Raw genomic sequence first — 17,984 nt, 5'->3', positions numbered from 1 at the left:
TTAGACTTTCTACTTAAAAAATTCAGCGGGAATAACATAATTTTTGAAACCTGATTTCCTTTAGGCCAAAAATTACCAGCTGTCAGAATTGGTGTTTATGTCCAGATTTTAGACTTGTTGGCTTGATGTCAAAAGCAAACCAGTCTGAACTGCACATGGAAAGATGAACCTTTGCATAAAGAAGGTTAAATTTGAGATTTGGAGTTTTTAAACATGTACCAGCCATGAAAATGATGGATCTAATAAGGATAAAATAAAAACATTTAAAAAGTACATTTTTTCTCCTTCTTCACAAGCATGAGCAAAATAACCAATCCAAAACATTACCTTTAAAACAAATAGGTGTCTGGCTAAATACAAATCTTCTGGAAGCAGATGTATTTGGATGCATTATTCAGATGCAACCCCAAAAATGCATTTCATACCACAATTCCAGGCAAAAAAAGGTTAATGGGTTAAATACTTTTTTATTTAAGCACTAAATTTTTGTCAGTCTGCTTATCATTCATCATGTACCAGTATTTACTTTAATACTGATTGTTCTTTCACAGCTGCTGTAGCCCCAGAATTGGTAACTCAGCTGCGAAAGCAGCAGGCCGTGGAAGGTAAATCAGTCAGATTTGAAGTGGAGATCACAGGAACACCCAAGCCAGAAATCCAATGGTAAAGCACATATTTTAACTGTTAGCATTAAAACAGTGTAAAACAACATAAAATCATGCTTTAGGATTTACAGAGATTTTCGGTATAAATTTGATATTGGTTGATTAATGAAAATGTTTGTTTCAAAATGTGTCATAATGTTAACTCTTAATTTACTTTATGCAAGGAATTTGTAGTTGCTTGTGTATCATATATCATGGGAATAATCATACTATGACAGATTGACTACAGGTAGAACAATTTTACCTAAAATTTTTACTAACAATCAGCATTTGTGATAATAATTTACATAAGATTTGAATTTAAAATAAAAATTTTAAAACTGATTTAACAAACATAAAAAGACCATATATTTTATTTAGGCAAGCAGTGTTCAAAAACTCAGGCCAGACAAACACTGATGTGAATCTGTACAACAAAAGAAAATCACGTCTCTATTCAAATAGGGAACTGGCATATTTAAAATTCTTTTCAAAAAAAGTGTTCAGGTAGATCACAGTTTTTGTTCTAAAGCTTTTTTTATAAAAAAAAAACAACACACAAAATGCATCAACATTCTATTTATAGTGAATACGTTTCACTGATAGAAAGTGCTTTGTAAATTATTGTACTTCTGTCTGTTTGTAAAGTAGATAATTTGATTTTAATTTAATTCTTAATCTTGTTAGGTTCAAAGGAAGCAGAGAGTTATCTGCAGGACCAAAGTATGACATTTACACTGAAGGTGATATTCACACTCTTGTTATCAAAGATGTGTTCGGAGAAGATGCAGATGAATATTCCATCCGTGCTACAAACCGAGGCGGCTCCAAAACTAGTCGGGCTGATCTTGAGATTAGATGTGAGTGGTTTTTTTTAGAAAGTAAAGAAAAGAGAAAACATGAGACATTATTTGCTTCTTCATTTTACCTGAAAAATTTACAAAACTTACCCATAATTCTTCACAATTTCATCATAATTTTGGTAACATGAAATTACATTTTTTTTAAAATGCCAGTCACTAGATATTATTTTGTGAGCCATAATTCTTTTAAACAAAAACAACAATACAGTTAATTTTGTTGAATATTTAGTGAAGCCTTTCTGTGCATCGGTCATTGAAAAATGGCAGCTTATTTTCTCTCCTCTTGCAGAAGAAAATGTGAGAAATGGCTGTGCTTCATTTTCATGGAACTTAGTTGACAGTTTCTGTGTTACATTTGCTTATCTTTAGAACCTTGCTTAAGTAGACAGTTAACATACATTAAATCCAACAGTTCCCCTGGGTCATGCCCCTGGATTTTTCCTTACCCTTTGGGACCCAGCCCCTGCATCATAACTTGAAAACCATTAAGATCCCCACCCAGTCACCATATGTACACTTTCTCAGCATGAAAAGGTAAAGTTCCTTTACACAGCTAGCATGGACCCCTGGGTCTCTTCCTGCCTCTTAGGGACTGGCTTAGTGCATAACTTAGAGACTAACTGTTCACAGCCCCACCCTTAAAATATGCACTTGTCATTACAAGGGAATTTATTGGCAGCATAGATTTATGGGTCTGTCATTACACAGTCACACACATACACACATGCAGACACACTCACACAGAGCCTGATCCAAAGGGTAATAAATTTGAAACCATTTACATGATCCATATGACCTTAAAAATTCCTTGAATTCGAAGGGTTACATTGAAATATAATAAAATTTAGTTCCATTTCAATAAAATTTGGTACAGTTTCAATAACATTTGATAGTTTCAGTAAAATTTGATACCTTTTCAATAAAATTTGGTATGGTTTAGGTAAAATCTATTACAAATGTATTTTAAGGCTAAATTAATCAATGCATCCACGCCTTTACTTTCAGCACCACCTAAAATCAATGTACCTCCTAGATTCAAAGATGTTTGCACCTTTGAGAAGGGAGAGAGTGTAGTCCTGAAGATTCCATTTACTGGTAACCCTAAGCCCAGTGTAAAGTGGATCCGAGACCAACATGATGTGTCTGGGCATAGGTACCATATTGAGGTGTCAGAGCGCCATGCCTTCCTGACCATCAAGGAAGCTACAAAAGAGGATGATGGACCCTACAGACTTCAACTAGAAAATGAACTTGGCCAGGATTCTGCTATATTCAAAATACAAATCAATGGTGAGTTGTTTGTTAATCAGTTAAGTGATCTCTCACATTAAAGCCCCTTGGTATACTACAACCCATATAATAAAGTACTTTATGTTGTGAATTCATATAACTGGTTAAATTCTGATCCTATATTGCTTCTTAATTTGTTTCACTTGTTCTTACTTTTTCTGTTTAAGAAAAATTGTAAAATATGGTTTCACATCATTTATCACCTTATTTTTGTGTTTTTTGCAATATTATTGCTGAGAATCACTGGAACATATCCAAGTATAAGGCTCTCTCACTTTTTTTACAGTGCTATAAAGAAGCAGCACTGAACTTTTAGATGATTAATGGAAATTGCCACCAAAATATTTGCTATCAATTAGGGTACCAATACCATAATCGAGTCTATTTCCTCAATGAAATCTTTTGATGTTCCATAATTTTTTCCATCACTTTGGGTGATTTAAATTGCCTCACATTTATTGAAACCATCCTTTTCTTTTTCTACATTTCAAGGAAACTGTTTTGACATTAGTCAAAACAATTACCTTGAATTGTAGAATTTTTTTTCCCTGATGCATGATTTTAATTAATTTCAGACATCAATTATGACAACAGTTGATGTTTAAACTTAATTAAAAACATGCATCGGGGGAAAAAAAAGCTTATGTTTACTGTAGCCACTTCAAAAACATTGGAGCTGGGGAGAGAAAACCAAGAATGTGGCCTACTGTAGTACATATATCTGCATTGGTTCTAATCTAAGTACAGTTAAGAGTATATTAAGAGTATATAGGATGTAATTCAAGCACAAACACTTCAGCTTGTTTTGAAATGTTGAGAAGATAAGTTGATGAGATTCCAGATCAAAGGAAATAATATTCAGAAACCAAAATTAGTTTTGTTTCTTTCATAATACTTATATGAGGATATTACATTTGGAAAACATCCACTACCTATCAAATCCAGCCCACCCTGAGTGAGAAAAAGACATTAATTGTGTCTTTTGACTTGTTTGTGCATTACAATTCTAAAACACCATCAGCTTGCCTAAACAGAAGTCTGATGGGAAAGGTTTCTTCTTGGTTAGGGAGATTGGTGCCAGATCCTATCATTTGTCAGTGATTGCTGGAGTGGAAGTGTACTCTTTTCCAGGGATGTAACTGGGGAGAGGGTTTGTTTGCCTGTATTATGATTGTTAAGAATTATTGAAAAAATATATTTTACTCCCTAAACTGGTTATCATTATCAAATGCATTACCTAATATAATACGTTAAGAGAATCAGTTTAGGCAGAAGGAGTAATATCCCTAACCCAAGATTTGGTCTTGCTTCCAGTCTTCCATAGTATGCCCAGCAGCTTTGTGTCATGTGAGTTAACACAGATCGGTGAAATGATGTAGTCATGAGAAAACGTTTTTACTTCCATAAATCCAGCAGAACCAGAGGAGTTGCTTTTTGTAATGAGAAAGTGGCCTGTAGCACTGCAGATCAAATTGAGTTCTTTAAGATGAAGTGTGTCTTGGAAGTTTGAAAATGTTGTTTCAGACTTTCATCCTGTAGCTTAAATAATGTCAGTCGGAGAACAGTTTCCCTCAGTTGCTAAGCAACTTCCCTAACATCGTAAGTTGATGTGTGTAATAAATTCATGAGGTCTTGGAAATCCTTTTAGGCTGAGTTAATAACCCAAAGGATCCAGGATGAAAAAGCGCAAGTGGAAATATCATCATTTCAGTCTTTGAGTGGTAAGGACAAGTGAGATCTTCTGAAAGTATGTTTCAGGTTCCACTTCAGTGGGGTTTTGAAGATGTCCTTGGGATAAAGGGTCCATTGAAGTCGGCAGTTTCAAAATGAAAGACGGCTTGTTGTTAATGATGAAACCAGAGGCAATCTTGATAGAAACTAAACCATCATGTGGTACTGCATATAGTTTGGTCAATCAATAAGGCATGAATTTCTCACATCTTGATAGAAACTAAACCATCATGTGGTACTGCATATAGTTTGGTCAATCAATAAGGCATGAATTTCTCACATCTTGATAGAAGCTAAACCTTCATGTGGTACTGCATATAGTTTGGTCAATCAATAAGGCATGAATTTCTCATATGCTGTCTAATAATGCAATGGTGACTTGAAAGCAGGTCTTTTTGGAAAGATAAGTCAGCAAAGCTTTAGACATTGGTTCTAATGGTGCCTTGTTCAGCCATTTCAGAATCGGTGGTAGATGCACTTTTGGACATAGGGCCAAGGCCAGGTTGAGACCAATCTTTGCTGGAAGACAAGTGAGGTCAATGTTTTGCCTTATGCCTCTCATTTGTTATGATTGTTAAATGTAAATGATAAATGTTAAATGATCATGAAACAGTAGCCTTTGATTGTGGTTGGGGATAGCTTTTAAGTTGAAATTATGATTGGCACAAGCTTTTCAACAAAAAGTCATAGGAGAAAGTTATCTTTTTGTGGTACAAAATCTTTTAAAGGAGAGATGTTTCTCTGCTTGCACAAAGACTTGCCATTTTTCCTCTTAGACATTCAGAGTGGTGGGCCTTCTTACACAAGTAATTCTGTCCACCACTTGCTAATAGAAATGTTTCTTGGATTTCATCACCTTCTGATTGACCTTTCAAATCAAAGGTGTTGGGGAAAGGTCATATGCAACAAGACCATTCCTGATAGAGAGATGAGGGTTGTGCACTTACCATTCCACTTCATTGGAGAAAGGTCCACTGCAGGTCAACCCCAACAGGTGCTGATTCCAATGAGACTGGGAGGTGAGTGGCCTTTCCTGTCTAAAATGCCCAGTTCCATCAGGACAGCAAGTCTGCAGGGATGTTTGTCCTGGCTGGGTATGGCAGACTTAAATGTGGTTTTGTTAATGATGACACCAAGCAGGAGGTCAGAGATTTGAGGACTTGGTTCTGATTTACTTTTAGATTATGTAAGAACAGTAGAGGTGTTAAAAGGAATCAGGACAATTTCTAGATCTCTTGCAACACTCAAAAGGCACAGGCTATGGCATTTATCTTCAGGAGATTTGTGCCTGAAGGGGCTAAACCCTGCTCACTGCGATGGAAGGCAAGGGATGGGCACCCAAATTCCAGAACTGGCTATCAACAGATAGGTCGCCATAGCCAGTATATGGATGTACATGGATTGATTAGTTGTCAAGGAATAGGACTGTTCCATTCTGTGTTAGTACTGGTTCATTAGTCTGTTCACTGCTGATATGGCCATGAGAGGGTTATGGCAGAAGTAGTAACTGGCAAATGATGAGATTTGGCACCAATTTCTCAATCCATGGGGAGAACACTCTTATCTGACTTACATCTCATCAAACAGAAGACATTTCAGTGCTTTTATTGCTAAAACACTCCCAAAGACATTGTTAACATCATTGTTGCACTTGTGAAGGCTGGATTGGCAAGGTAGTGTATGTTTTTCTAAGGGAGCTGATAGACTCTTTATGGGTAATGTATTTTGAAGTAGACATATTTTAATGACTTTTGTATATGTGTGTGTGTGTGTGTGTTCTCGAGTTGTGATTTTATCTTACCATTTTTAAACTATATGCTTTAGCACCTTTTAACTTAAAATGATTAATCATGGAATAAATTATCAATTTTGAAAGGTTTCAGATCAATGATTTTATTTCTTATATTTCCCAGACCGTCCTGATCCACCCCGCTTCCCTGTAGTTGAGAATATTCGAGATGACTCAGTTGTCTTGTCTTGGAAACCACCACTGAATGATGGTGGAAGTTTCATCACAGAATATGTTGTGGAAAAATGTGAATTACCTGACACCAACAAATGGATTAGATGTGCTGCCACAAGGTAAGCAACAAATAAAGTACATATTTTAAAATATCAACTTACCAATAATAGTACTTTATTTTACCACCTTTAACACATTAAAGTCTGGTGACAAGTAGCCTGCTGCCGAGTTGTGTAGCGTCAGGGTCATGTATGATACACTGAAGTGGGTGGTATTATAGAAAGGTAGACAGATGTAGCTCTGCAATGATACCAAATAATCTCGATTTTCTGGTTGCACTACAAAATACAGAGGGAAAAACCTCATTTTTTGGACCCGATTTTTTTTCTACCCAAAATTCACCTGTGGTCGGAATCCAATTTTGTGTCTGGATTTTAGACTTTTTGGTTTCAGATCTAAAGCAGACCGGTATGAACTGCAAACAGACAGATGAACCTTTGCAAAAAGTAGGATAAGATGGGCATTTGGAATAAAGAGTGGTCTCGATACAAAAATAATGGGTCCGTTAAGGAAAAAAAAGAAGAAAAAAACTTTTACCCTTCTACTCATGCACGAGCCAAATAGACAATGAAAAATGATGTTTCTAACACAACTAGGCAGTATGTTTTTGGAAGATCACCTGGAAGTTGATGTTTTAGGATGTATTCAGAAATAGCTTTCAAAATGTGTTTCCTACTCGAATTTCAGACAATAAAAGACAAAAACCTCCAGGGGTTAATCTGTTAAGCCCATGTTTAATGAAAAACCCATGCCATTATTATGTAACTTTAACAAATATACTCCATATAAATTTGTGAAAATAAGCTCACCCCTACTTTTTGACAAAATTGGGATAAATACTGTATACTGTTCCAGATTTGTGAAATCTAATCCATTTGGACACTTTAGTTCCCTTACTTTCATTTTGATTGACAAGAGTCCAGATTTTTTACTTCAGAATGTTGGAAATCTATTTTTAATATTGAAATTTAGATTCAAAGACATTATAATAAATGGAGTTTGCAGTAAGAATTTCTGAAAGTTAATGTGCTGTGGGCTCCAAAAATGTTGGTTTCATTTTTCAGTGATTATGAGGTGGATTTTTTTGGTGTTACAGAAATAATGATATGTTATACCAGGACTGAGTGGGTCATTTGAGTGATGCAGTCTTCAAATAATTGATATATAAGCTATCAAAGCATTAGTGTGTTGATGAGTGATTGATATTTAAGTTACCAGTGCAATAGTGTGTTGATAAGTGCTTGGTATAATAATTTAAGTTATCAGTGCATTAGTGTGTTGATGAGTGATTGAAATTTAAGTTATCATTGCATTAGTGTGTTGGTAAATTTGAATTATCACTGCATTAGTGTGTTGATAAGTGATTGATATTTAAGTTATCAATGCATTAGTGTGTTGATAAGTGATTGATATTTAAGTTATCATTGTATTAATGTGTTGGTAAGTGATTGATATTTAAGTTATCAGTGCATTAGTGTGTTGATGGGTGATTGGTATTTGAGTTATCAAAGCATTAGTATGTTGATGAGTGATTGGTATTTGAGTTATCAGCGCATCAGTGTGTTGATGAGTGATTGATATTTAAGTTATTAATGCATTAGTGTGTTGATAAGTGATTGGTATTTGAGTTATCAAAGCATTAGTGTGTTGATGAGTGCTTGATATTTAAGTTATCAAAGTAATTCTGTGTCAGTGAATGGTTGATGTCTGAGTTTTCAGAATATTACTGGGTCTTGCAATGGTTGATACTTAAGTTATCAAAGTATTGCTGTATCTAAATAATTGATATTTGAGTTATGAAAGTATTACCAAGTCTAACGATGATTGATATTTAAATTATCACAGTATTACTGGGTATACAGAGGATTGATATTTAAGTCATCATAGTATTACAGAGTCTACAAATGATTGATATATGAGTTATTGGAGTATTATAGTCCACACATGATTGATGTTGGAGTTATTAGAGTATTATAGTCTACAAATGATTGATGTTGGAGTTATTAGAGTAGTATAGTCTACAAATGATTGATGTTTGAGTTGTTAGAGTATTATAGTCTACAAGTGATTGATGTTTGAGTTATTAGAGTAGTAAAGTCTATAAATGATTGATGTTTGAGCTATTCGAGTAGTATAGTCTACAAATGATGTTTGAGTTATTCTAGTAGTATAGTCTACAAATGATTGATGTTTGAGTTATTCGAGTAGTATAGTCTACAAATGATTGATGTTTGAGTTGTTAGAGTATTATAGTCTACAAATGATTGATGTTTGAGTTATTAGAGTAGTAAAGTCCATATAAATGATTGATATTTGAGTTATTCGAGTAGTATAGTCTACAAATGATTGCTGTTTGAATTATTAGAGTATTATAGTCTACAAATGATTGATGTTTGAGTTATTAGAGTAGTATAGTCTACAGATGATTGATGTTTGAGTTATTCGAGTAGTATAGTCTACAAATGATTGATGTTTGAGTTATTAGAGTATTATAGTCTATAAATGATTGATATTTGAGTTATTAGAGTAGTATAGTCTACAGATGATTGATGTTTGAGTTATTCGAGTAGTATAGTCTACAAATGATTGATGTTTGAGTTATTAGAGTATCATAGTCTATAAATGATTGATATTTGAGTTACTCGAGTAGTATAGTCTACAAATGATTGCTGTTTGAATTATTAGAGTATTATAGTCTACAAATGATTGATGTTTGAGTTATTAGAATAGTATAGTCTACACAAATGATTGATGTTTGAGTTATTAGAGTATTATAGTCTGTAAATGATTGATGTTTGAGTTATTAGAATATTATTGTGTCTTTGAATTATTAATTTTTGAGTTATAAGATTCTTACTGGCATTAAGGATGTCATCAGTCAAATAATTTGTAACTTTTTGGCATTATAGAGCCTTCTGCCTTTCACTGGTTTAACTTCACCCACTGGGGAGAGGTAAAACATCTTATCAAGTCTTGATAGTAAAACCTGTACAGGATGGATTTAAAAGATTTTAAATGAATGACAGCTAAACAAGTTCAAATGTTAGCTGTTAAAGGTACATTAAAAGTTAAGAAAATAAGGTAAGATGTACATGTAAAAACAGTTATAGTCATGGTTTGCTGTTCCCAAGAACTGCGGGTCTCGACATTGTATAGTGAGCTGTGGGTGAAAGTTCCATTGAAAAAGGAATAATAGTCTAACAGACATAATGGACAGTTTTGAATGTCATTCAGCATGATGTGTTGAAATTCTGTTATTCAAATGATGTATTTTGAATTAGTTCCAAACAGTGCCGTGTACAATTTATAAATACTGTCAGGTGGGTATCTGATCTACTCTGCTCCAGAGTTGACCAGCCACACCTACCTAGCATCTCAGATGCACCGATGTTAAAAGAATCATCATTAAAAAGAAGACCTGTCATGCCATGTTTCTAGGAATTTGTGCTATTTTTCTGGTGTTTCTTTTCAAATGAGGGACCCAAGTGCTTCAACGGTATTCCAATTTAGTTTTTAATTCACTCTACATGAACAAGAGTCTTCCATTTTTATTCTGTATAAATCATATTGTATGCAGTTCTGTGTATTTTATATGATTTTGTCCAAAGGTAATCAGATGCTTCAGTTAAGAAGCTGCCATATTTACTTAGTTGTAAGTTTTCTTGAAATGCATGAAGTTAGTCTCTAAAACATTTAACATTATTGTACTGTGCAGCAATAAGTCTAAAAATGACAATAACAAAGCCAGGTACTATGTTTCTGTTACCTATTACTCTACAGGTTCTGCTTCCAAAATGTTCAAAGTCTTTCGCCCAACAAAGAGTACCAGTTCCGTGTGTTTGCGGTCAATTTTTACGGAAGGAGTGATCCTTGTGAGCCGACCGGCACCATCAAAACTGAGGAACCAGATGCAGTCAAGAGGAGAAAGCTTGGTGAAGGTCAGGCACCATTAGTCTGCCCTTAATAATATTTGAACTATCATAATGTCTGGAGAGCTTTACTGGCATATTCAGTTAGATGCAAAGTCCTGAAAAGAGAACTTTGAAAATGAATGTGAAAAGTTGCATTTCATCTAAAGCTGGGAGTCTAATATATTTGAAACCTGCAGTTTGGATTTTGACCTCTCCCCCACAACACCCCCCCCCCCACTACCACCTAGAAGTCCTTGAAGGAGAAATTCTTACTACTAAGAGCTCTGATACACAATTGTCATCTAGCCTTACCTCATTGTCTGTCCACTAGTCCATTTTTCTATTCATCTACAAATGTCTTTACACCATTTCTAGTCTGTCTTTCAGTCTGTCAGTTTATCTGCACTCTTTGAATCTATTGATTTATTGATATTTAGCCTGTGGCATGATATTGAGTGTTCTGTTGCTATGAATAGTTTGTTTATCTAACAGTAGGCACTTTCTATACTGAGCTCTGGACTTGAGGCTAATCAAGCTATGAAAGGGACACAACTCAGATTCTCATCCTAAGAAAAATTAGACTCAACATGGTTAGCACCTTTGATATGCTTTAGATAATATGGAATTATTATATGGTGCAACTCTGCTATAATGCGCCCCGCTATAACACGAATTCGGATATAACACGGTCATGGCATGGCTCCCAAAATTTCCTGTATTCATTTGCACATGAAAAAATATTTTTTGTTCAAAGTACATGAAATAGTGTATAAAAATTAATTAATTATCATTATGGGGAAGAAATTGCTTATGAATTTGAATTTAATATAATTGTGGCTTGGTTCCTGAAATTTCAAATACATGTATGTGTATTTTTCTCGTACCGAAAAAAAACCAATTTTTTAAGTACGAGAAATAGTTTGTTATCATTTTGGGGAAGAGTTCACGTATGAATTTTAATGTAATACAATCGTGGCAAAGCTTCTGAAATTTAACAATATCACCAGGTTCTTGAAGTGTTATGCCAAAATAAACATTATCGAAAATGTTACTTATTACTGATCCGTGAGTAAAGCCAGTAAGTTGTCTTTGTGATTGTCTTCAATTAATTCTGCATACAATCGTTGCTCAAACAATAGCCAACATGTGTTTCTTTAACTGCATACACAACCAAGTAGCAGACAATGCTGTGGTTGATAAAAGATTCTCACAATTTAATAAACATCAAAAAACAAAAGCCGCCAACATGTTTGCTGGGATTGGTGGTGTTATTAGATGCAGTCAGTTGACTTGTAAATAATGTCTGCTTTATTAGCTGGATATTAAAATGGTATGAAATTGTACATGCGTTCAGCTTGTAAAATTTTATAAAAGGGACTCGTGACCATTGCAGGCCTACTGCACTTAGTTCTCGGGTTTTACATGGGTATGGTGTTTGTTTATGAACTCATTATTAATTTCCTATTTTTTTATAAGAATATATTTTACTGTTATGGAAAAGTAAGTTCACAAACACAAGTCGTTCTCTGCACTTTGCGCAATGATTAGTATAGTAGTTTTCACACATTTCTTTCGATATTCACAAAATCTGAAGTGAAAGTTTTATGCACACTGAAAGCATCTGTTGATTGTTAATTATTCTTGCTGTAGTCATTTAAACAAATAGGCATACAAGCGTTAATTATTGGAAATTTGCAATGGATAAATTTACACGGCAAGACATGTGAGAAAATGTTAGCAGTATGAAATTTGTACAGACACCATTCATAGACCCTGGAACATAATGAACTGTACACGTGCTTCGTCTTTCTTAACCTAATTTTGCTGTTAATTTTTCCCATTGAATTCAGACACATAATGATGTGTGACAAAATTTTGCAATGGAATTACATGTATTATGGATTACTTGTAAGCCCCGATGGTATGATATCAGATGGCAAGTAAACGGTGTTGATACTCTGTTCATGCTGTATATTAGACATTGAATTCAGACACAGTGATCTGTGAAAAAATTATTGAATATTGTAAATCTTTTGCAATTTTTCAATGGAATTGCATCCATTATAGATGAACTGCATGCCACAACAGCACGATAGTAAATGGTGTTAATACCCTATTCATCATATACATTAGACGCGAATACACATACATGTGCCAATGAGTTGTTCTCTGAAATAAGTAAAATACTCTAAAACCCCGCATTAACGCGACCCTGATATATATATGATCCAATTTTTTGGACCCCAATTGTCGCTTTATAGCAGGGTTCCACTGTACTGGTAACTTTATTGAGGCATGGGTTTATAAAATTCATTGTTTATGTCAATCTGCCATACAGTCTTGTAAAAGCAGCTGGTGCCATAGCTTTTGATGGATTCACAAGATACATGGTAAACAATATGGTCATCACCTGAAGATGTAGACATTGATGATTTACTGTCCTCCCACAATTTTGTAAGAGTTATACATACATACACTTTATATTCTAGCCCATACATACACTTTATATTCTTGCCCATGCATTCACTTTATATTCTAGCCCATACATACACTTTATATTCTAGCCCATGCATTCACTTTATTTTCTAGCCCATACATACACTTTATATTCTAGCCCATAATTACACTTTATATTCTTGCCCATACATACACTTTATATTCTAGCCCATGCATTCACTTTATATTCTAGCCCATACATACACTTTATATTCTAGCCCATAATTACACTTTATATTCTAGCCATTACATTGACTTTATAGTCTAGCCCATGCATTCACTTTATATTCTAGCCCATACATACACTTTATATTCTAGCCCATACATACACTTTATATTCTAGCCCATACTTTATAGTCTAGCCCATGCATTCACTTTATATTCTAGCCCATACATACACTTTATATTCTAGCCCATACATACACTTTATATTCTAGCCCATAATTACACTTTATATTCTAGCCCATACATTGACTTTATATTCTAGCCCATGCATTCACTTTATATTCTAGCCCATACATACACTTTATATTCTAGCCCATAATTACACTTCATATTCTAGCCCATACATTGACTTTATAGTCTAGCCTATGCATTCACTTTATATTCTAGCCCATACTTACACTTTATATTCTAGCCCATACTTACACTTTATAGTCTAGCCTATGCATTCACTTTATATTCTAGCCCATACATACACTTTATATTCTAGCCTATACTTACACTTTATATTCTAGCCCATACTTACACTTTATATTCTAGCCCATGCATTCACTTTATATTCTAGCCCATACTTACACTTTATATTCTAGCCCATACATTGACTTTATAGTCTAGCCCATGCATTCACTTTATATTCTAGCCCATACTTACACTTTATATTCTAGCCCATGCATTCACTTTATATTCTAGCCCATACTTACACTTTGTATTCTAGCCCATACATTGACTTTATAGTCTAGCCCATGCATTCACTTTATATTCTAGCCCATACATACACTTTATATTCTAGCCCATACACTTTATATTCTAGCCCATACATACACTTTATATTCTAGCCCATACTTACACTTTATATTCTAGCCCATACATCCACTTTATATTCTAGCCCATACATCTACTTTATATTCTAGCCCATACATACACTTTATATTCTAGCCCATAATTACACTTTATATTCTAGCCCATACATTGACTTTATATTCTAGCCCATACATACACTTTATATTCTAGCCCATACACTTTATATTCTAGCCCATACATACACTTTATATTCTAGCCCATACATCCACTTTATATTCTAGCCCATACATCTACTTTATATTCTAGCCCATACATACACTTTATATTCTAGCCCATACATACACTTTATATTCTAGCCCATAATTACACTTTATATTCTAGCCCATACATTGACTTTATATTCTAGCCCATGCATTCACTTTATATTCTAGCCCATACATACACTTTATATTCTAGCCCATAATTACACTTCATATTCTAGCCCATACATTGACTTTATAGTCTAGCCTATGCATTCACTTTATATTCTAGCCCATACTTACACTTTATATTCTAGCCCATACTTACACTTTATAGTCTAGCCTATGCATTCACTTTATATTCTAGCCCATACATACACTTTATATTCTAGCCTATACTTACACTTTATATTCTAGCCCATACTTACACTTTGTATTCTAGCACATACATTGACTTTATAGTCTAGCCCATGCATTCACTTTATATTCTAGCCCATACATACACTTTATATTCTAGCCCATACACTTTATATTCTAGCCCATACATACACTTTATATTCTAGCCCATACTTACACTTTATATTCTAGCCCATACATCCACTTTATATTCTAGCCCATACATCTACTTTATATTCTAGCCCATACATACACTTTATATTCTAGCCCATACATACACTTTATATTCTAGCCCATACATACACTTTATATTCTAGCCCATACTTACACTTTATATTCTAGCCCATACATACACTTTATATTCTAGCCGATACATTCACTTGATATTGTAGCCCATACTTGCACTTCATACTCTAGCCCATACATTGACTTTATAGTCTAGCCCATGCATTCACTTTATATTCTAGCCGATACATTCACTTGATATTGTAGTCCATACTTGCACTTCATACTCTAGCCCATACATTGACTTTATAGTCTAGCCCACGTATTCACTTTATATTCTAGCCCATACATTCACTTTATATTCTAGCCCATGCATACACTTTATATTCTAGCCCATACATACACTTTATATTCTAGCCCATACATTCACTTTATAGTCTAGCCCATGCATTCACTTTATATTCTAGCCCATACATACACTTTACATTCTAGCCCATACTTACACTTTATATTCTAGCCCATACTTACACTTTATATTCTAGCCCATGCATTCACTTTATATTCTAGCCCATACATACACTTTATATTCTAGCCCATACATTCACTTTATATTCTAGCCCATACTTGCACTTCATACTCTAGCCCATACATTGACTATAGTCTGGCCCATGCATTCACTTTATATTCTAGCCGATACATTCACTTGATATTGTAGTCCATACTTGCACTTCATACTCTAGCCCATACATTGACTTTATAGTCTAGCCCATGCATTCACTTTATATTCTGGCCAATACATTCACTTGATATTGTAGCCCATACTTGCACTTCATACTCTAGCCCATACATTGACTTTATAGTCTAGCCCATGCATTCACTTTATATTCTAGCCCATACATTGACTTTATAGTCTAGCCCAAACATTCACTTTATATTCTAGCCCATACATTCACTTTATATTCTAGCCCATACTTACACTTTATATTCTAGCCGATACATACACTTTATATTCTAGCCTGTACATACACTTGATATTCTAGCCCATACATACACTTTATATTCTAGCCCATATATACACTTTATATTCTAGCCCATACATACACTTTATATTCTAGCCCATACATACACTTCATACATACACTTTATATTCCTAATAATATTATGTGTTTTTACATGAAAATTTAATTTGATCTTTTATCTTTGTTTTAGATGAATTTGGCCGAAAAATCAGAGGGAAATACGATGGGCCTAGAATTGACAATTATGATAAATTCTGTAAGTTTTGAGTTTGAAATATGGTAAATTGCTGAAGGAGCTGGAATACTAATAAAACTAACTGTAAACTGAAATTTTCTTAATTTCTTATTATAATACATCATTTGTATATATGTAGCACATGTAATAACACCTCATGATATCACAAATGAAAACATGACATCATTGAAAAGAAAGGTGTAAAGATGGAGGCTTTTGAATACATTTCAGAGTCATTTTACTACTCCATCCTGTGGTCATCAAAAAGCTTGCAAATAATAATTGACTCATTTTATAAATTTCATTTAAAATTAGAACTCTTTTACAATCCTTTATCTCCATATATGAATTGAAATTGAAAACCTAAGGAAGCCCATTATTGTATGATATAGTGTTTATGATATAAATTTTTTACTTTTCCCACTTTACTTTTTCCATGACTGCAATATTACATTATAGATAAATTGCAATGCCAGATAGATTATAAAGCAAGTCAAGTATTTTCAGCTCAATGACCAACCCGTTTTGGGGAACCATTTTCCTTCAACAGAGTTAGACAATTAAGACAAATCAAATTATGTTGCACGATTTTAAAAAGTGCTTTTGCCTATTACTGAATCCTAATCCAAATTAAATTCAGGATTTCTCTTTGCTTTGTCCATTAGATGAAGATTTGTGGAAGAAATATGTTCCTCAACCAGTGGAAATCAAGCAAGGCAGTGTGTATGACTACTATGACATACTCGAAGAACTGGGAAGGTAATTGTAACCTTACGTTCAAGCATTCCTTCCTTTCTTCTAAATAAAGAAAGAAATCAAATCTTTTCATATTGTGTATATCCATGTATTAGGTGTGTCTTAGATATGTTTGTATTGTATATAGACATGTATTAGGTGTGTCTTAGACCTGTTCGTATTGTATATAGTCATATATTAGGTGTGTCATAGACCAGTTCATATTGTATATAGACATGTATTAGGGGTGTCTTAGACCTGTTCATATTGTATATAGTCATGTATTAGGTGTGTCATAGACCTGTTCATATTGTATATAGACATGTATTAGGTGTGTCTTAGATCTGTTCATATTGTATATAGTCATGTATTAGGGGTGTCATAGACCAGTTCATATTGTATATAGTCATGTATTAGGTGTGTCTTAGACCTGTTCATATTGTATATAGACATGTATTAGGTGTGTCTTAGACCTGTTCATATTGTATATAGTCATGTATTAGGTGTGTCATAGACCAGTTCATATTGTATATAGTCATGTATTAGGTGTGTCTTAGACCTGTTCATATTGTATATAGTCATGTATTAGGTGTGTCATAGACCAGTTTGTATTGTATATAGACATGTATTAGGTGTGTCTTAGACCTGTTCGTATTGTATATAGACATGCATTAGGTATGTCTTAGATCTGTTCATATTGTATATAGACATGCATTAGGTGTGTCTTAGATCTGTTCATATTGTATATAGACATGCATTAGGTGTGTCTTAGATCTGTTCATATTGTATATAGACATGCATTAGGTGTGTCTTAGACCTGTTCATATTGTATATAGACATGTATTAGGTGCATCTTAGACCTGTTTATATTGTATATAGACATGTATTAGGTGTGTCTTAGATCTGTTCATATTGTATATAGACATGTATTAGGTGTGTCTTAGACCTGTTCATATTGTATATAGACATGTATTAGGTGTGTCTTAGATCTGTGCATATTGTATATAGACTTGTATTAGGTGTGTCTTAGATCTGTTCATATTGTATATAGACTTGTATTAGGTGCATCTTAGACCTGTTTATATTGTATATAGTCATTTATTAGGTGTATCTAAGACCTGATATGGCAAAATATTCTGGCAGATCTGGCTATA

At 33.9% G+C, this 17,984-nt stretch overlaps 1 protein-coding gene across 19 annotated transcripts in view; it reads left to right on the top strand.

Annotated features, from left to right (window-relative positions):
• LOC149785740 (twitchin-like) overlaps positions 1-17,984 on the top strand; it is a 469,207-nt gene that overhangs the window by 385,374 nt on the left and 65,849 nt on the right. For all 19 annotated transcript variants that reach the window (XR_016425447.1, XM_089979624.1, XM_089979627.1 and 16 more), the window contains 7 exons: positions 552-663; positions 1,332-1,504; positions 2,513-2,797; positions 6,442-6,610; positions 10,332-10,489; positions 16,051-16,116; positions 16,761-16,854. Coding sequence is in view for 18 of the 19 variants with exons in the window: in XM_089979624.1 (XP_089835750.1) it covers positions 552-663; positions 1,332-1,504; positions 2,513-2,797; positions 6,442-6,610; positions 10,332-10,489; positions 16,051-16,116; positions 16,761-16,854 (1,057 nt within the window). In the remaining variant the exon portion in view is untranslated. The remainder of the gene's footprint in view (positions 1-551; positions 664-1,331; positions 1,505-2,512; positions 2,798-6,441; positions 6,611-10,331; positions 10,490-16,050; positions 16,117-16,760; positions 16,855-17,984) is intronic.

Source organism: Sinohyriopsis cumingii, chromosome 13 (genome assembly GCF_028554795.1).
Source record: "Sinohyriopsis cumingii isolate HCF-2022 chromosome 13, ASM2855479v2, whole genome shotgun sequence".
Classification (NCBI taxonomy): Eukaryota; Metazoa; Mollusca; class Bivalvia; order Unionida; family Unionidae; genus Sinohyriopsis; species Sinohyriopsis cumingii.
This window is presented reverse-complemented; position numbering and strand designations above follow the sequence as displayed.